This window comes from Amphiprion ocellaris, chromosome 6 (genome assembly GCF_022539595.1).
Source record: "Amphiprion ocellaris isolate individual 3 ecotype Okinawa chromosome 6, ASM2253959v1, whole genome shotgun sequence".
In the NCBI taxonomy this organism is placed as follows: domain Eukaryota; kingdom Metazoa; phylum Chordata; class Actinopteri; family Pomacentridae; genus Amphiprion; species Amphiprion ocellaris.
Genome location: NC_072771.1, coordinates 38,011,362 through 38,032,680, shown reverse-complemented (window position 1 = coordinate 38,032,680; position 21,319 = coordinate 38,011,362). Strand labels below are relative to the sequence as shown.

The following is a 21,319-nucleotide window of genomic DNA, read 5'->3' as shown; positions in this document are numbered from 1 at the left end:
CTCTGGTAGGCTGCAGGAGACTTTAGCATTTGGGTTGTGCTAGTTTGGTTTTTGTACGGTTTCATTTGGACGACTATCTTGAGGCTCCTCCATGTGGTTTAGTGAGGTTTTCTGGAACAGTTCTACAAAGCAACCTGCAGCAGAAGAGACTTTGAGAGTTTTTAGGAAGTTCTGGAGACCAGACTTTAGAGCAGCAGAAACATTTGTCAGCAGTTTGAGCAGGAGAAGGTGAGCTTCAGAGTAGAAATGAGATGGAAACCTTCTTGACCCGTGTGGTGAGGTCCTGTACCAAGAGTTTGAGCAGGTTGTGAAGAGTCTGTAGTTCTTTGGTCTGAAAGCACAAGAAGAGTCGACTCATTAAAGGAGAAAACAGGAGATATTGTTGGTTCTTCTGTTGCTCTGCAGTTTCCAGTTTCCTTAGACTGAATATCAAGTTTATATTTTAAGTGATTTCCCATGTGAGCCCAAGAAGACTTCAATAAACTCCCTCCATCCCCTGGACACAACACATTTTATTACCATGTTAAATCTTTTTTTTTTAATAAATATGTTTCTGAGTTTAAATCATAGTTTTAGCATAGTTTTTTCTCTTTGCTTGTGTAGTTTTGTCATCTGTGTGAAAGGTGCTAAACAAATAAAGTTGAATTGATAAACTGAATAATTGACTAACTCATGATTGTGACAACAGAAGTATTTTCATTGTGATTTAAGGGTTTGTTTCATTTTTAAGGTTGGGGTTAAAATCTTGATGGAAAAAAAGATTAAAGAAATAAACTACATTAAAAAAGCAATTAAATCACAGGAAAAAAACATTTAATACAATCAAAACTTTTAGAAAGAAAATTAAACAATAAATAAAATGAAATTATATTAAACAGACAAAATATTTAATTAGATAATTAAACAGAAGATACAAAACATGTAATTTTGAAATTAAACAAAATTTTTAAACAAAAATATTAAACATTAAAGATGAAACATTTTAATTAAAATTTTAAAAAATACAGTTAAACAAGAATATTAAACATTTAAAAAATACAAAACATTTAATTAGATTATTAAACCTTTAAAAAGACAAATCATTTAATAAAAAAATTCAATGTGTAATTAGAAAATTAAATCTTAAAGACAATAAAACTTTAAATAGGAATTACACAGAAAATACAATGAAGCATTTAAAAAGAAAATTAAACATTAAAAGGTGGTAAAACATTTAAAAAGAAAAACCTTAAAGATTTATTCTAAAAATTAAACACAGGGAAAGAAAAGGAAATTTTTCAAACAAGCCAATAAAACTTTTGAAAAAACAACAAACATTAAAAAAACAAAACATTTGGAAATCAAATCAGACATTAGAAAAGAATAAAAGGTGAGAAAAGAGCAAAACTAAACATTTAAGAAGAATCAAACCAAATACAAAACATTTGAAAAGACACCAGTTAGACTTTAGAAGATCAAATTAAACAGAAGAGACAATAAAACGATCAAAAAGAGCAAAAACAGATAAAGATCTTAAAGCGTTTTCTAGTCTGAAATGAAAACATCAAGTTGTTTGTTCAAACATTTCCTCTTTCTCTGTTCTTGGTTTGATTGTGGACAGATTTACTGAGAACTCATTGAAGTAAACTGCTTTCCAGATAAAGTCTACTAGTAGTTGAAGGCATCGATCAAACTAATGTTACCTTCTGATCTCCACAAACTTTACTGTTCAGTGAAGAGAATCAAAGTTGTTGAGGATTTCTAAAAATCCCACAGGTGAAGGTCTGAGAAGAACTCAGATGGATGGTCTAAATGTGAAATCAAGACTCATGGTGACAAGTTATAAGGCTTCTGTTAACCACAAAGTTCAAACCAACAGAGAAGTACTGAGAAACTTTTAAGATTTCAGCCCTCGGACTGTCTGAAGGTTCAAACTAACAGAGAACTACTCAAGAACTTTTAGGTTTTCAGTCCTCAGACTGTCGAAAAGCTCAAACTAATAGAGAACTACTCAGGAACTTTGAAGATATCAGTCCTTGGACTGTCTGAAAGTTCAATCCAACAGAGATCTACTGTGGAACTTAGAAAATTTCAGCCCTCAGACTGTGTGAAAGCTCAGGTCCTGAGGACTCGGGAGGTCTGGGGGCTTGGAAAGTCTTGGAAGTGAGGGTTCCACCCTCCAGCACAAAGGGTGAAGTCCAACCTCCTGAGAAAAACGGTCGAGTCGAGACTCGAGTTAAAAAAAAAAACTCGAAAACGACAAAAAATAGATGATAAATGCGCAAAAAAAAGAAGAATTAGTATCTGAGCGAGTAGCTCAGGGGAAAAGAAGACAGACTACCAACTGGAAGGTCGCAGGTTCAAGACCCGCCACTGGCAGTTTTCTTTCTTTGTCTTTGTCAGGATTTTCATAAAATTTAAGAAGTGTCTGGTCTTGAACCAGCAACCTGCAGCTCCATAGGCAAATCCTTAACTCACTGAGCTACAGATCAGATGAAAAGAAATAAATTCGTCGTCCCTTTGGCATTGTAGTTCCTGAAGTGACCACATGGGTGGAGCCAAGGCGGAGCCTGGGTGGAGTCAGGGCGGAGAGTAGGCAGGGAGGTGGGTGGCGGCCTCCCCCCTCTACTCCCCCACCTCCCCCCACCGCCCACCACACCTTCCCCCGCCCAACGAGTTTCTCGAGTCTCCACGAGTTCTTCGAGTCTCCACAGGTTTTCCCCAGTTTCTGGAGTTTCCACCAGGTCAGAGGCAGAACAACTTGTCATGAAGAGGTGTTGAAGTCGGCCAGGATGGACTGACTTTTTACAGCGACAAGAAGGAAGACCACTAGAAGAGCAGGTCTTTAACCACCACCCATAAAATCCATGGAGTCGCTCCAGAGAAATGAAGGGACGTCAACTTTTATCAACCTCCATCCACATGTTCAACTTCATATCTTTACTTGGAGATTTTTAGCACCACAAACCTTTAGCATCACACTTTATTATCATTTATTAGGACTTTAATGGAATCCACCAGCAGATTTACTTTTTGTTGACAAACTTTATTCTTGTCGTCGTGGGACTGCAGTATTTAAAACTGTTCCTTCTATTTACCTCATGTTTATTAGTTTTAGTGGAGAAAGTTATTTTAATTGTCCATTAGTCTCTTAAAAACCAAATAATAAATTGGATTAGTCAAGAGTTTTAAATTTCTTACTTTGTCATATTTTAAATATGAATAAAAAAATATAAAAATAAATCGTCTTGAGACAATTTGACCTGTAACTGGCGTTATATAAATAAAATTGAATTAAAATTGTATGCATCTTGTAATGTTGGAGTAATTCAGCCATATATGTTGGAAAACACATTTTCTTTGTCCATTAATCTGTTGTTTTCTCCAGTAATTCATTTGTTTTGGTTTATAAAATGTCAAACCCAAATATATTCAGTTTACGGTCATAAAAACCAAAAAGATTTACATTCATGTTGCAGGAATCAGGCAGTTTTTCACTTTTTATCTTAGTTTAGTCAGAAAGATAATTGATAATGTGTGAATTGTTGCAGCTTGTGAGCTGTAAAAGGTTTTAATCTTTGGGGCCGAGTGTCAGAAAACATTTAGAAACCAACATCAACAAAACACTCTACAAAGATTTGAACATCATTAAAGGGAAATCCAACTTTTGCATGACAATGTCTCATTAAAGGACATTTATTTCCAACGTAAATGTGTGATATTCATTCTCTGGAGCTTTCTCTTCACATCGTCTTCCACCTGGACTGGTTTGGTCGGGAGCATATGCAACAAACATTTGAAAAACTACACTTTAACATCAATGAATGACACTGAAGTTTAATCTCTACATAAATGAGACTGAGTCTGGATGTGCTGCTCTGTCATTAACTCCTAAGTTTAGGGAAAGTTCAAACAAAAGAGGACAGTTCAGATGAGACTTGAGAATGAGCTTATTTTGAACAAACATCTCAGACTTTCTGAGCTTCAGCACCTCTAGCAAGATATTTTAACAACAAGCAACTCAAGAGATCCACAAGCTGGAGAGAGTTAGCTTTAGCTGAGCCAAAGAACATGTGGGACGCTAACCTAGCAAACATTTCAGACTTTTCTCTGTAGATTCTGAGAAATAATTTCCTATTTAATGACAGAGCTACACATCTTAACTCAGTCTCATTAAAACAGACTCTAATTCAGTGTCATCCATCCATATTATAGTGCAGTTACCCAAAATGTTTGTTGCATGAGCTCCAACAAAACCTGTCCAGGTAGAAGGCCACTTTGACAAACAGGAAGTGGAAGATTCCAAGCAGATTTATAGAAGGGGGAACCGGACTGTACTAAGTGTGGTCCAGTATAGAGGGGTGTTTTGTGGGTTTTTAAGGCTGATGATTATTAGTGAGACATTTGGAGTAGATATTCATTTGCAGTAAATGAAAGTCTTTAAAATCTTGAAGTTAAACAGAAGAACACAAACTCTAACAGAAAACTTTGTTGATACGTTTTTGTTTTTGTTTACAGATGTTAAGTTAAAGGAGTTTTATTCGTGATGTATAACCAATCAAATCACTCCAGAAGACAGAGCGACCACAGGTAGATAAAGGTTCAGAGCCAAAGTAGCGCCATTTTTAAATGTATTTATTACCGTAAATCAGTAAAAAATAAAATACTGCTAATCAGTAAATCAATCAGCCCACAATTACTACAATTCTACAATGTATGTCTCTTTCCTTTGACTTGTTATTTGTACAATCTACGATGTATATGATGGTGTTTTTTCATAGCAAAGGCTATACTATGATGTTTTCTAAGAGACATACGATGCTACTCTGGTTGTTCTGGCTCTGGGTTGCTGCACTCCTCCTCTGTTGTTTTCTGGATTGTACTCAGCTGCATGTCTTCATCCACCAGGCCTCCGTTGACTCGTCCCGCCTGCCGTCTCTGGAGCTGAAGCTGGATTGGAACAGACCAAAGTACAGTCCAATCACGATGCCAGCTGCCTCTCAAAAGGCTCCTTCATCTGGCAGGTGGCAGCACTTCTTCTGAGGGGAAGCTGAGCTGGTCCAGCAGAACTTTGGAGATGTGTTCCAGTGGTTGGTGGATGTGTGGGGAGATAGAGAGGGACCTCTGAATTGTTCACAAAGGAAAACAGGGAACCCATTGGTAGTTTTAGTTTAGGCTGCTACTGCGGTGTGTTTTTGGGTTTTAAGAGGTGAGCAGGAAGAGCTTTTTTTCGTATTGATTATCTTTTACTTTGTTCCTGGTTGGAATGCCCATCAATGTCAACATGAAGTTCACTTTTAGTTCTGTTTATTTATTTTTATTTTACTAACACCCATTTGTTTTTAACCCCCTCACATGTTGTGTTGTTGTAAACTTACTCTTTCAAATAAATACTCGTCTAACCCTCTGGAAACCAGCATTTGGACTGTTTTTCTGTTGCTCCTCACCTACTTCAGACAGCCAGGACATAACAACGTTTTCTGGACCAAAGGCTATACTATGATGTTTGTTGGGCGACATGCTATACTATAGGCTTTTTAATTGACATATTACTATGACATTTTTTTTGTTTTAGTTTTCTTTGTTTTTTAGCAACATATAAGAATTTGAACAGTTCTAAAAATTACTATACTTTTACAATGAAATATTATTCTATGGCATTTTTGAGATGACATATTATACTCTGATGTTTTCTTGAATTACATACTATTTTGACAATATACTGCACTATGACATTTTTTGAACCACATATCATACATGACAATTTTAGGCAACATCCTATCATTTTGTGCTTTTTGAACCACATAATAAACTATGGGGGGGTTTTTTTGCCAACATGCTGTACTATGAACTACAGGCTATACTGTGTTATTCTTGAAAAGTATACTATACTTTGACATTTTCTGAACTACATCCTATACTATGGCGTTATGCACAGAGTGCTTTGGTTACATGTTGATTTATAATCTAGATTTTTTTCTGTTTTGTTTTTTGATGGGATTACCACAGACCTGACCGTGAACACTGTTGACACCCACCTGAGGGAGACGCTGCCTGCTTGGTCGTGGTCTTTCTGGTCCTGCTCCAGAACACCTTCATCAGCTACGTCTTCTTTTGAAGAGGCCCTCAGATGCTGCAATCTCTGACCTTCAGGAGGAACTGCTACTTTCACTCTGTAACGAGACGGTGGTTATTTTAAAGACCCAGCTCCTGGCCGCTTGGAGTGAAAGTTTAACATCCATCAAAACAGAACTCCAGACAGTTAAATCTGAGCTGTTGGTCAGTATTTCAAACATCAAGTCCAACCCGGCTGCCCTAAAGCACGCTGGGGGTGAAACGGAAACTTCACTCTCCACATCACCGACGACATCGTCACACTCCAAAGCACAGCACCTGTCTGCTGAACTTTTAAAAGTGGACAATAAATGTGAAGAATGTGAGCAGCAGCAGCCTGTGAGATGTGGAACAGATGTGATCAGAATGAAGTCATTTTTTTTTTCTTTTCTTTCTGGTTGACTTGATGCTGTCAGATGCAGATGTTGGAGGTGATTCTGATCTTTCAGGATAAAAAGCTGCTTTTCCTTCACAGACTTTTCAGGAAATTATTCTCTAAGGTTTTCTCTGCTATTTATATTTTTATGATCTGTGATTATTTCATTATTTCTTTATTGTAAAATAAAGTTTGAGGCATAAAGACTCATTTAGTTATTTTATTCCTGAAATCTTTGACGTAGCAGAACTAAACTTCCATTTTCCTTCTTGTACTTCTGATACTTGAACTAAACGTATCTTCAACACAGATCATCTGGTTTTAATCAATCAGCAGCAACATCACAACAACAAATGAGACAATTTTCGACAAATTCATGAAACTGATGTAATTTAAAACTATCAGTCTGTTTTAGTGTCAAATTAAAACTGATTACTGACAACTAGAACATTAACGTTACTGTTTTAATCACATTTAAGTTTCCTGAACGTTACATTAATGTCAACCAGCCACAGTTTTATAAACTTAATGAACCACATTACAGGAACACAACACACTTCAGCTGCTGACAGGAAACTCAACACATTAGCTTCATGCTACGTTAGTTTTAATCAGGCTACGACTGAGCAGCTAGCTCGGTTAGCATCGCTAACATTAAAGCTAATATTTACTGGATGCTAACTCTCTTCTCTGGTCAACACACACAGAAATAAACTCCACCAACATCTGGAGTGCATGGCACACATTACATCTGACACTAAAGCTGCATATGAAGTGCAGTAAAAGCGGCACCGATACGAAAATAAACATTAACTTACCGAACTATCAGAGTCCTTTCAGTGTCTGCTGGTAGAATCAGCCGAAGGTAGAAAACTGGTTAAAACAAACCAACGGGCAGGAAAACTGTCTGTGAAAAAGGTCCTGCTGCTCCACCGATAAATAAAACAACAGTTATTATGTCAGAATTAATCCAAACGAGGAGAGCAGAGTCTCTGCTGCTTCCTCCAGAGGACCTGTCAATCATTCCAGACCAGACGGTCAATCAAGTAGTCCCGCCCCCTGGCTTCGTAAAACTTTAACACGCTATAAAAAATTCAGTATTGATTTATTTTAAGATCGGCCCCTGATCTCTCATTTTGACCATGAAAACTAACGGACAAAAATTATATCCAGTCTATGCACCGTGCTCTGTTTGGCTCCACACTTGCTGATGACCACTTCCGGTCTCAGAAAATGAAAAAAATGACCTTTTTTCGTTTCTGTCTCTAACTGATTTTACTTTCTTGTTATTCTAAATATAAAACGGAAATCAAAGCATTTTTAAAAAATCGTATATCCTTTTTGATCATGAAAAGGAAAAACGTCTTGTATTTCAATTTAAATTTTTGTATTTTAAAACGAAAATCAAATAACCACTCGTTTTTTGTTTTTCAATACCCGTTTCAGAAGGGAAAATCCAATTACCAGATCCGTACACGGACCATTTTATTACTGATATTTTGTTTGCACATTTCTCTGTAAAGCAATAATGAAATAAAATGTTTTTTTATAACTCATTCATTCATTCATTGTATTTTAATAAATATCACATTTTCAAACCAAAACAACAAGGATCAAGCATTTTTCTAAACTTTAAAAATGAAATAAAATCAAAAATATTCAATATTTACAGGTAAATTGTAAATCTACTGACATTTTTATGACCACAAGTCCAGTATTAGACATGTAGAACAGTAACTGGGTAATTGTTTTCTTGTTTTTCCTCACTTCTTTTAGCTGTTTAAAGCAGTAATGAAATTTATTTTATTTTAGAAAATGTCATATTCTCAAAGCACAACTACAAAGTTCAAGCCAGTTTCCTCACTTTAGTGATGAATTAAAATCAAATTATGCAACATTTATAGCTAGAATGCACATTTAGTGTAAATTGTATGGCTACAAGAAAATAATTGGACATGTAGAACAGTGGAGAGTTCATTTTTCGCTTCACTTCTCTTGTCTTTTGATTGTTAAAACAGTTGAGATTAATTTGCAGTATTGATACTGTGCACATTTCTCAGTAAGCAATAATTTAATAATTTTATATTAGAAAGTATATCATATTCTGAAAGCAAAACTGCAAAATTCAAGTGTGTTTCTTCACTTTTGTATCAAATTGAAATGAAATTATGCAACATTTATCGTTAGAATGCACATCTAACCTAAATTTTATGACTGCAAGCCCATTATTGGACATGTGGAAAAGTGGAGAGTTCATTGTTTGCTTCACTTCTCCTATCTTTTGAATGATAAAACACTTTAGGTTAATTTTATCTTTGACACTTCATTCTATTATCTATATACCGCTTTATCCTCTGTCCTCTGCTAGTTCCATCACAGCATCCTCACATTCACATCTAGGGACAATTTAGAATCACCAATTAACCTCAGCATGTTTTTAAACTGCAAAACAACCTTCTATTGAGAGAACGTTTTCCTGACTGGAGTCTTGTGTCCTTTATTTAGTAAATACTGTATCAGTGATGAAGCTGATTTTCTGTCTCTCAGAGAGCAAAGCGTGATGTATTGATCCTCCAATGGCCACGCACTGCTCCTTGAAAAACCCTAAACACAGACATGATTTGATGCTGAGAAAGGGCCTCTTTTTTGGAGACTAACAATCTGACTTCTGGCACTATTGCAATGCTCCTTGGTGAGCAATGTTCTGCTGAAAACTGAACTGTATTTCCAACAGGTGAACAACAGCTGCAGGTTGATTTAGTTTAATGAGCCTCTGAAGAACCTTTTGTGTAAGGAAGTTAACATCATCAATGTGCTAAACTGTATTTCTATTGCAGAGCTACAAATTGTGCAGAATCTGAAATGTTTCTTCTTTGCTTTACATGGCAGGATATTACAAAATCCTCAAACTTCAAGATCATTTCCGGGTTTACATGAAAATACGACAGATTTTCAGTGTAGTCTTAGACTTTTAGATCTTTCTTTATATAGATTTTAAAACAGTTTCTTATGACTGTGTTGGAGACTAACCCAAACAGACTCTATGGTTGCTGAGAAAAGACATTTGCTGAACCAATTGAAATGAATTGCTGCAACTGGTAATGCACACATCAATTAAGTTTAAGCAACAATAAAGCCACTGATTTAAGTCAGGTGTACTGAAATCATTGTACATAATGGGGGAAAGTATCATTTTAATGTTGATAGAATCCACAAAAGAAAGCTGACAGCAGAAAAGTAAATGAGTTCTTTAATTAAACATCAACTCAAATACATTTTGCACAGTGAAGCTGAAAGGGCCTCTGTCTTCCCAGTCACAAAGTTAATGATAAACCATCATTAACTTACAGTAACTTTTACATTTCTTCATTTTGCTTGTTCTGTCTTGTTCACAGGACAAAATTTTTCTGAAAAATGCACTAAAAGTCACATTTAACTGTCTGTCTATGAAAAACAAATCATTGTATTCATAAATCTAGACATTATGACAGTTTGGTGGGAATAAACTCATGTAAGAATACATGATTCCTCCTCCATCGAGTTATTTTCTCAACAGCCTCTCCCCTCGTTCCTTAGCAGGGGTCTGGAGCCCGTCCCAGCATGCACTGGGAAACTGACAGGTTACACCCTGGTTCATTTACTGAAAGACAAACTTTACAAATTAGAGCAGGAGGCCCCTGTTAACCTTTCGCTCTCTGGGACTCATTATGACTTTGATTCGTATTGTTCACGCTCAGTCAAGGCGAAGCGTTGCAGGGCTGATCTGCTCTGGTCTCCTTCACATGTCTCACTGTAAAAAACAGTGCAGGCAGACTTATTCTTCTGATTATTGATTCATCCGCTGCTTATTTCTGAAGATGTGAGGCATTTTTTTTAAAGCTGGAAAGTGTCAAAAAATGGTGAGAAGTAGTCATCATGAGTTGCCAGATCTTGTCAGTAAAACTAGTAAAACCAGAATATAACATTTTCCAATATTCTGAATTAAAACTGTAGCTTAAAAAGCACAAAAGATCATGTACTATTTGCAAAATCTACTTAGAATATGACATGCAAACCTCGTGGAGGGCATTGTTCTGTTTGTATGAGCAGACAATGGAGCAGACTGGTGCATTTGAATGATAGAAAATGTGTGAAACATACAGATATATTGTCCTCTGGCATCCAAAAAACCCTCGAAAAAAATGCAATCAGGACATAAAAACAAAGAGAAAACACAATAAAGAAATCAGAATAATCAAAAAGCACAAGCGATCATCTTTCATTAAAAGCCATTTAATGATAAAAATGCATTTTTATGAGGTATCTTGTATTATTCTGCAGCTGTGGATCCCCTATGGCAAATATTCCACCACTTTTACTCCAACAACACCTTTTTCCACCAAATCCTCTGTCATTTTGATTGTTTTAATGCTCTCAGATGTTCTCTTTGGCCCCTCAGAGGAAGTTTTCCAGTCATACGTGACGCCTATTTTCACCAACAGTATCATACAGTAAACTCCTCTGTGCACGAGACCGCCAGCATGCCTCATAAATCATATTTTATTACATCCTATTTGTATTGCTGCTTGTGCAGGCAAATAATAGACGGAACGTGTACTGTTGAAGGGTTAATACGTCTTTGTCTGTCCTCTGCAGCTTCGGCACAATCAGATTCTTTCGGTTTTATGCAGTAATTGGAAACATGAGGCTGGTTTTGCAGAGATGTGAAAGAGTGTAACTCCACCTGCTGGTGATGAGCTACACTACTTCATCTTCAGTCCATTTTGCACAGGAAAAAAGGTTAATTTTATAATATTTACCTCGACTGACATGGAACAGCGTCCCTGTGCGAGGACGCATGAAAGACCACATTTTACATACAACTGCTCATCTTCTAAGCAACAGTTTGCAGTTTAAATCACAGCTGCAAAGTCTCACAGATTGTGTGTAAATAGCAAGTAGCAACAGTTCACGGTGGTTTATTAAAAGATGCAAAACAGAAGCTTGTAGCCAGGTTTCAAGGCCGGTCGGTGTTTGAAGCCGCAGCGCAAACAGGTCATAAATCTAGACGAGAGATCAGAACAACAAGGCTGAACAAACAAAGACAATATGAGAAAGAGCGCATGTGGAGAGCTGGTGTATTTACTGCAGGGAGGTGATGACAGAGGAAACAGGTGAGTTCACTGGAGGAACTGGAAACAGGTGAGGTGGGTGTGGTTAGCAAGAGTCAGCTGATAGACTGAGGACATCTAGTGGCTGGAAAGAATAAAGCAAGGAAGACAAACCTGGACTCAGCTGAAATGTGAAAGGTAGGAGTTCCAGTTTTTGCTGAAAAGTGAACCTTAATGTCATCTCACTGTAGATCTACCTGTGATTCTTTTATATGACACAATAAAACTAAATAAAATGTCACAGATAACAGATTTCAAAAAGTGGCACTATAATGCTGTTAAACATTTTGGTGCTCTCATTAAGACTCCCACTACTTTTGCTAGTCGTTGAATTCCCATTTCTTAACCTTCATCACCCTGGAGGTCCCTGCACCTGGTCCAGGCTGTTATTATTATTATTATTCAAAGCCCACTAAGCTCAGTGCACTCAGTGAAGAGGCTTCCTCTCCTGACTCATTGTTATTCACTCTGATTCACAGATCTGATTGTGTGGAAGGAAAAATTTATTTTTTTCCCCTGAAATTTGTGAAATCTAACTGGGGCCTGTAACAAAAATCTCAATTTCCCACACTGTCAGTTGAGAGAGTCTGAAATTACTGAATTTAGGGGTGTTGTTTTTGTTAAAATATAAAAACACACAGATTTTTAATGGTAATTTTAAAAATTATTTACGGTTATTTTCCTATTTTTCCCTTTTCACTAAATTATAGATAATAACAAATAAAATCACAGAAAATAAGCTTTGATTTACATGTTGACCATAAAACTAAAACAACATAAAATGGGTCAAAACTCTAAATCATGTCCACATTAAAGGTTTGTATTTGTATAAATAGTGATTTGTTCTTTAACGACGTTTGACTGTGAAATTACATCATTTATACTTTATTTAAATTAGTTTTAAAAGAACACTACTTTACAAATTTTATTGAAAAAAAAACTCTGTTCCAGATTTTCCTCTTTTACTAAATAACAGATAATACATAGCAAAATCATAGAAAAAAAGGATTCATTTACATGTTGACTTGAAAAATTGATCAAAACTGTAGACGTACACATCAAAAATCTGTATTTTTGCAAATAGTAATTTGTTGTTTTAAATTGAGTGACTGTAAAATTACACAATTTAACTATATTCAGATAAATTAGCTGTAAGAATTCACTATTGTACAGATATTTGCTGATATTTTCACAGTATTGGTGGTTTCTGAACATTGCAGGATTCCACTGACTTTAACATTAAGCTGGAAATTTGCTGCCAGATTTATTTATTTTTTTACATCCTCAGTGTTTAAGGGCTTATGCCATCTATGGCTGAAACACACTCTGAATATACATTTATCAACACATCATTTTTCAGTCCAGCTGTGGTGAGACATTGTGGAACTCCAGTTTTGTTGTCCCTTTAAAGTAGGAGACAAACTAAAATATGCTGCAAGACCTGCTACTTTCTACAGGGTGTAAGTAAGTTAAAATAATGAGTAGTACTCAGATATTTTTGGAGTAACAACCCCAGCAGTGTATCACACACAAACTGCTGTGAGATTATTTGCAGTTTTCTAAACTTTGCTGCACTCAGGCTGGACAATAACAGAAAAACTGCACAAAGAAGTAAAAAACTGCAGCACATCTTCTTGTTAATGGGGAATAACGACAGCTGCACAGACATGTTGATCTTTTAGACCTTATTTTATTGCAGTAAAAACTTTTTTATGGTACAAAATGATACAAAAAGATAATCAGAAGAGCAGTGCTACAAATCACTCGATTTTTTTTTGTCACATCTGAGAAACAGTTCAAAATTCTGTAGCAGTTTCAGTCTTCAAGGCAAGAGATGCAAAGATGTAATATAAAGATAAATATGGAAATTTATATTTATTGCTGCAATTTATTTTTTAATGTACCAAAGAAAAACTGGCTAAAGACCCTCAGTACATTAATGTACTGTGTAGTGGTCACTCTTGATTCATTTATTTTGCATTAATACTGCAGACGAAGCTCTGTTAATTGATATTTAAAGGCTTATTTCACCAAATTTTCAACATAAGATTGTTCCTTCTTGCAAATACTTGGCTTTGAGCTTGATTGTAAAAAAACAGAACACTTGGGGCAGAGTCCAGTTACAGAAACATGCAGTAAATGTTTCTTCTGCACACATAAATTTTCCATAAAGAAATTTTTTACAGTAAATAATCAAGTCAGTGGTATAAACCAGCTTCACCACACTGACTTCCAGCATCAAATTCTGTCTGGTGAGCAACAATTTACAAATCCTAAAAAGAAACTCTTTGGTTCACCACCAGGTCAGAGTCAATACATTCAATTCTGGGCAACAATCAGATGTTCAGCTACAAATACACGCTTAATTCAACAAGTTTTCAGTCATTTTAAGCAATTTAAAGCAAACAGTAGATGGAAACTGATCAGTTGCCAATCCGAGGCATGGAAAAGTAAAAATGTCATCTTAAATATCATCACTGTACAATTATAAAGCCACTTGGGAGTTTTTATTTTTTGAAGCTACAGCAGTCATGTGAACATAACATGACATTTGAAATTCCACTTGGCAATATTTTTAACAAAAAAGTTTGCTTTCGTCAACTGAGCTGTAGAAAACGTCATTTTTTAACATCATTGTTCTCGTTATATTTCTAGTTTTCATATAAATCATTAAGGCATCATCTGTGTTTTCTTTCTTTAGAAAGTGAAAGACGTGGAGTTAAAGATCCACTGAAACGATTCATGAGAACCACCAAGCTGATTGTCGAATATACGGTACAGCAGCGAGCTAAAAGCAAATGCATGGGGTTTTAAATCATTACAAAGCACAAAATTATGCACCACATGTTGAAATGAGGTAACATGATTAAGATTTGCATCACTAAATGTCTACAGGAATGCTCTAAGTGGTGCTTTTAAGGCCCTGTTGTGCACTGAAGAAGATCAAATAGACGTTCAAGGACACAAATGTGAATCCAAACGTGTGGTTGAATGTATTAACCAACCAGCCTGTTAGCTCTGCAGTGTGTGTTCAGTATGATGGACCTCCCAAACACAGGTAGATGTGGTTGATTTTCCCAAAGCAAACGACTCGCAGCAGAAGTCTCAATGAGGTGGAAATGTGCATTTTTCCTCTTTGCTAGTTTAATATCTGCTGCAGGCAAAATCAAACATTTGCAGGGAAGCAAAATCTGCTCACTGAACCTGTATTTAAGACACATTCTGGTGCCAGTATTGAGCAAAACTCCTTTAAAAATGGATGTTTTGTTGTCAGAAATGAAAGAAGTAGTCGCTGTTGTCTGACTTTCAGCACCATGAAGGGTTGCACTTCTTAGCTGACATAAAGAAAATTAGTTATTTTTCTTATCTTTTGAGTTGAAGTGGGTGGAATTTATGATGTTGCACCTCCACACTTCACTGGTAATGGCAACAACAGCATGTATGCAGCTTAATTAAAGTGATTTAGTGATTAATCGTCTTCATGCATGAATCATTTATCAATAAAAGCCTAATTTTACACACGATTCATGTCAATGACGAGATAGAAAAATAAAAATGCATGGAATAAATATCATATAGTCTGTATTTTGCAGCCTGGATACATCCACTTTTGGCTACTCCCTTTGAAAAGAAACTTCATTTTCCTATAAGGCTGCTATGCAAAGGACAATTAGTTAGTTAATTGGTTTATTTGTTGGAACTAATGGGGTTTTTTAATGGACAATAAAGAGAGAGATTTAGAATAAGCCACTGGAAAGCAAAATGTATGGGTTGCCAGGTTGTGAAAAATCCCTTTCTGGGTGTCCTCCCACAGTCCTGTTGGTTACACAGGGTGTCCCTAAAGTCTGGACATAGGAAATCTCATTAACTAGATTTTTTTGCCTCCACACATTAAATATGGCTATTATATTAAATACATATTTGATTAATTACCATATATATTAAATTCAATATATTAAAAAAAAAAAAATTGAATAAATTGTTGTTAAAAATGTAATTTCCTGAAAATATGTATTTTTGCCTATGTGTCTAGGCTGTAGGGACACCCTGAACATCATTGGAATGATGGATAAGGTTAATCATCTGCTCTTAAAATGATCTGTCCACATTTGAATTATCCTCCTCGGTTTGACAATTTGACTCCTCACAAGATTACAGAGCATCCACATAAACCGCGGTGGCTTTTCTAAAGACAAATTTTATGCCAAATAGCTTAAAAAGTTGGTCATATTTTAGTTTTTTGGGGGGTCACTGAAGTATTTTGGGTCTCCTAAAACAAAGAAACCACTTGCAGCTTCTTTTTTACTTGGTGCACGAGTGTCTTAGTTGGGACTAGTTTGATTCCATCTCTAACTGTGATATTTGGTCAGCTTTTGGAAGCTTGGAGAAGAAAAACTATTCAGCATTTCATTGCAACAAAAAGAAACTTCTAGGAGGAAAATGTGTTTTCATTGTGTGAGCTCCTCAGATTTATCTTGCAATTTATCTTCCAAAGCTGCACACTGGGATCAAGAAGCTATTTAATAATGAACAATTTATATCAGAGAAAGATTTACATCCACAAAAAAGGGGTTCAAAGCAACAACAATATACTAGAACCATAAACCCTTAAAGTATATGGTATGTTTCATTGCACAGTGGCATCAATGATTATCATTTAAATAAATCGAAAACAAGATTTGTTTATTTCTTCCAAATTCATTAAAGTTTCATAAAATTCTCTAAACTACAGCAACAAAAGTCCAAATATCTTTCAAAAGCTGAACAATCTTGAATCCTGTGGCAAAAGCATTTTTCTTCTCCACTACTAAGGCACTGTGAAGAACAGGACTGCTACTAATCAATATTTTTACTTAATTTATCGATTGCTTTTTTGATTAATTAATTAGTTGTTTGCTCTGTAAAATGTCAATCAGTGTTTCCCAAAGCTCAAAATAACGTCTTCAGATGTCCTTGTTTTGTCCACAACCCAAAAATATTCAGTTTACTGTCATAAAAGAGGAAACAAACGAGAATATATTAATTGAATTTTGACAGTTTTTTCCCCTTAATACCTATTTCAACCAGCCAACAAATAATTTAATGATTGATAATAAATTTCTTTCATCAATGCTGCTGTGAAGAAGAGTAGTGTGAGCCACATTTTCTAGATTTTAAACTTTCCCACTGTCCTGTGATGCTGCCAAAGTGCTGACTGCTTGTACAGTTTTCAAGATAGGAAAATAAAACGCTTAAAAAAGACTTGCATAGGTACAAAATTAAAAGATTTCCTGCAACATGGCTTTGCTGGTTGTTTCCTCTGCACAAAGCCCAGCTGTGCATCTGGACTCCTAGCGTTCACAAAGTGTGGGTCGCCTGTAAACACGATGACACTTCTGTTCCTCTTCTGTGGTTCCTACTGAACAGGAATCACCTGTTTCTGTTCCTGAAGACTTCATCCTCTCACCTGCTGCTCTGCACGAGGCATGCTTCACATTAACATTCATGATCCAAAGACAGCCACTCATCAGAAGCAGCTTTTTGCTTTAGTTCCCTTCGGTTGTCAGAATGTGGAGCAAAAGTTTCCAAACCTTGTATTGGACAGATGAGACATGGTTCATGGAAAGTTGTCTGGAAAGCCCGAACAAGTTGTCAGATGGGCGCTTCAATAACTCCACCATGCAGCTGTCCAGTGTGCATGTTCTTGTTCCTCCCAGATTTCCTCCAAACATAGATTCAGTCTGCTGCCTGTCAGAGAGCAGCATCTGTGATAGTCCTGTACATCTGCAGTGACATCACCTCCACGTCCGGGACTTTGGCGTTCTGAGGGCGTCCTGTCGGGCTGTAGCCGGCCGATCGTCCCATCGGACTGAAGCCTGTGGTGGTTCGACCCGCGTGGGTGAAGCCTGAAGATCGTGATATGGCCGGTCGCCGTAGGAACCGACCTGACGTCACCAGGTCGCCGTAGCCCTGAGCGTGGGAGAAGGCATAGCCCGAACGTCTGGAGCTGGTGCGGCGGATACGAGTCCGTCGAGGAGGAGGAGGAGGTGAAGCTTTGGCCTGTCGCACCTTGAACATCACCTGGAAGTTTGGGGAGACACGGTTAAAATGCTGGAAGGACGAAGCAAACAGGTTCACTTGGGAAAACCTTGAACGTGACAGAAACAAAAGCTTGAAGACTTTATCTTAAACCCTTGACGTCTATTGTCACAAATTCGCAACACTTTCATTCAGACTGCAGCCAGATAGCGTATCCATTCCCCCAATGCTGGTTTGTGAATGTTCAATAAGTACCTCAGAACCTTTGAAAGCATTGGCTTCTGGTAGGACCATTCAGAGTGGGACCTAATTATTATATATCTGTTATTATTATTATTATTATTATTATTATTATTATTATTATTATTATTATTATTATATATCTGTGTATCTGTGTTCTATGTGTAGTAGACAAATTAACAATCTCAACTTATTTTAGCATCAGCTGGAAAGCAAAAACGCACAAAAAAAAGTTTTTTATTTAATTGTAAAAAAATTCAAGCGTCAAGCGGCTGAACTTTCTGTACAGTGAGCAGACTTAAAACTAAAAAATGCTTATAGGATTCAGATATTGTGGGGCTGCACAGTGTCTCGGTGGTTAGCACTGTCGCCTTGCAGCTAGAAGATCCCTGGTTCATGTCTCCGTCTTCCCATGATCTTACTGCATAGAGTTTGCATGTTCTCCCTGTGTGGGTTTTCTCCAGGTTCTCCAGCTTCCTCCCACAGTACTAAAACATGCTGTGGTTAATTGGTAATTCTAAATTGTCTGTAGTTGTGAATGTGAGAGTGATTGTTTGTCTCTATGTGTAGCCCTGTGATAGACTGTTACCTGTCCAGGTGAACCTTCACCCTCAGTCAGCTGGGATAGACTCCAGCCCCCCATGATCCTGAGGATTAAATGGTACATGTGGATGGAGATATTTTGGAAAAGCCTCCCCAGACAAACAGCAGTAAACACCCAACCACTCACCTCCTCTGTGGATGGATAATATGCATCCATACATGAAACCAATGGAGTTACTGGTCTCTGGAATTCATTGCCACCCCAACTGAGAAATATGGACTCATTCCTCCTTTTCAAATCACAGCTCAAAATACGTCTGTTCAAAACTACATATTCCATCTGATGCCAACTGCCCTGACTCCACTGTTTTTAATGTGTATTATGTATATATGGAAATGTTTGTTTGTACGGTTCCCTTGAGTGCCAAGGAAGGTGTCTTCAAATAAAATTTATTATCATTATTATTATTATTATTATTATTATTATTATTATTATTATTATTATTATTGATTCTGACACTCCTATTACTCTTCATTTAGCTCTTATGCGGGGGTTAAAAACTTTTGGAATGACAACCTCCATAAAATGGGGGTTTGGGGAGAGTATAATCTTCTCTTTCAGACATCCGTTCCTTTCCTTTCAGGTTGGATTCATGTCTGAATGAGCACCATCAGCACTTTTCCTTAAACTAATGACAGCAAAGTTGCTAGCTCATTCACCAGTCTGAACTGCACCCAGTCATATTACCAGAGAGACATGCACAACATTACAATGCATGTCGAGTTATATAGAGCGATTTGAAGAAGATTTTAGCAGCAATATTGGTCAATACATCAGTGTATGCAAAAGGTAGTATGAGTGTGCAAACAACAGAACACCTTCTCATTCACTTTGCCCTGCAATTATACATCTATTAGAAACAGAAATGGCAATAATAGGACAACTTTGACAGCTCAGATGAATGACACTCATGAATAATGAATGTACACTACCGTTCAAAGGTTTGTGGTCACCTATCCAGAGTCCTGTCTACTGCAGCTTTACTTTGCATAGAATTTCTGTTTCTTTGAATTCGTAGTTGTTGTAAAACCATTTCCCAATCCAACCCTGAAACTCCACAATAAAAAGACTAAAGCCAACACAAAGACTTGTAGACACATCCTCATTAGTTCTTACTGAATGTGTCTCCTTTTTCCACAAACACAAAAAAGTCTTCCAACAGAGTAAGTGCAAAATGTTGTGTTCAGGCTTAGATTCTTTATATACACCACCGTTCAAAGGTTTGGGGTCACTCAGACAGTTTCATGTTTTCCAGTAAAACTCCCACTTTTATCCATGTGCTAACATAACTGTACAAGGGTTTTCTAATCATCAATGAGCCTTTCAACACCATTAGCTAACACAATGTAGCATTAGAACACAGGAGTGATGGTTGCTGGAAATGTTCCTCTGTACCTCTATGGAGATATTCCATTAAAAATCAGCTGTTTCCAGCTACAATATTCATTTACCACATTAACAATGGCTACACTGGATTTATCATTCATTTCATGTGATCTACATTGAAAAAACTGCTTTTCTTTCAAAATTAAGGACATTTCTAAGTGACCCCAGACTTTCTAACGGTGGTGTAATCTGGGTTTGGACCAAACATTAACAGCAGCTGAAGTTTAGTTTGTTGCTTCGAGTTGTTTCGGACTATTTCCTCTGAGTTTATTAAATAGCTGCAGCCTCAGACAGCAGCAGGACCCATGTGAGCATCTCCTTCATGAATTATTTATGATTATAAAAGATCCCTGATATGGAGACAGGATGGATCAGGATCTAACAGCAGGTCACACTGAACTGTTCTTCTCCTCAGACAGGTGAGCTCTCACAGAGTCACAGTTTGTAAAGTTGGATTATCATCATCACACCCAGACAGAATTAAGAATATTTTTTAGGCTACTAGTTATTTGAACAGGGTTTTCCCAATGATTGTAGCAGATTTATGGATGTTGGACAAGTCATGTACAACATGTTTGCCTGTATCTTTTAGCCACCATGCAGATTACAGTGGCTGTACCTTGTCGTTGATGGTGGGGCAGAGCTGAATCAACAGGAATCTGTAGGTGACCACAGGAAGGACACACAGGATGGAGGTGAGGAAGATGGTCAGCCAGACGTTGGGCTGGTTCAGAGAGTTTCGGGCCGTTCCTGCATTTAAAAACACATGTGTGAGGTTGTATTTTCATGCTTTTGAGACGCTTTTATGCTAACTTATCTATCTATCTGTCTATCTGTCTATCTATCCATCTATCTATCCATCTATCCATCTATCCATCTATCTATCTGTCTATCTGTCTATCTATCTATCTATCTATCTATCTATCTATCTATCTATCTATCTATCTATCTATCTATCTATCTATCTATCTATCGATCTATCTATCTATCTATCTATCTACATAAGAGATCAAGAGTCCCTTGAGATTTTTAATCTCAAGGGACTTCCTGGTAAAATAAAGGTTAAACAAATAAAATAAATAACATCAAATGGGTACTAAGTGCAAAATCTCACTACCTTATGGGCAAGATTGACAATAATACAGTTTCTTCTTGTAATGAATTCCCAGTTATTATTGTTTGACAGAACTATGGCCCCAAATTAACAGCATTTCCACCTACAGTACAGTCTATTATTCTAACATTTCTGGATATCAAACAAGCTTTCATTGCTCTATGTGGTATGAAACCATGAAGAAAACTACTACAAATGTTAGAGACATATTCTGTCAGTACTGGTTTAAAGTCTAATGACCATTTACAGGGATTAGTAGATGGTAGCTGTAAAGAAAAACTGAATTATTCAATTTTTTGAAGACACTGCTGTAATTATTAATTATAAATTATAAAAGA

General features: G+C 36.7%; 1 protein-coding gene across 3 annotated transcripts in view; it reads right to left on the bottom strand.

The window, feature by feature from the left end:
- Positions 1-13,289: 13,289 nt before the first annotated feature.
- Positions 13,290-21,319, bottom strand: part of LOC111584142 (phospholipid-transporting ATPase ID-like) — a 72,701-nt gene continuing 64,671 nt past the window's right edge. For all 3 annotated transcript variants that reach the window (XM_055011608.1, XM_055011607.1, XM_055011609.1), the window contains 2 exons: positions 20,487-20,617; positions 13,290-17,679 (listed from right to left, as the gene is read on the bottom strand). In XM_055011608.1, coding sequence (XP_054867583.1) covers positions 17,350-17,679; positions 20,487-20,617 — 461 coding nt within the window. In that variant the 3' untranslated portion in view covers positions 13,290-17,349. The remainder of the gene's footprint in view (positions 17,680-20,486; positions 20,618-21,319) is intronic.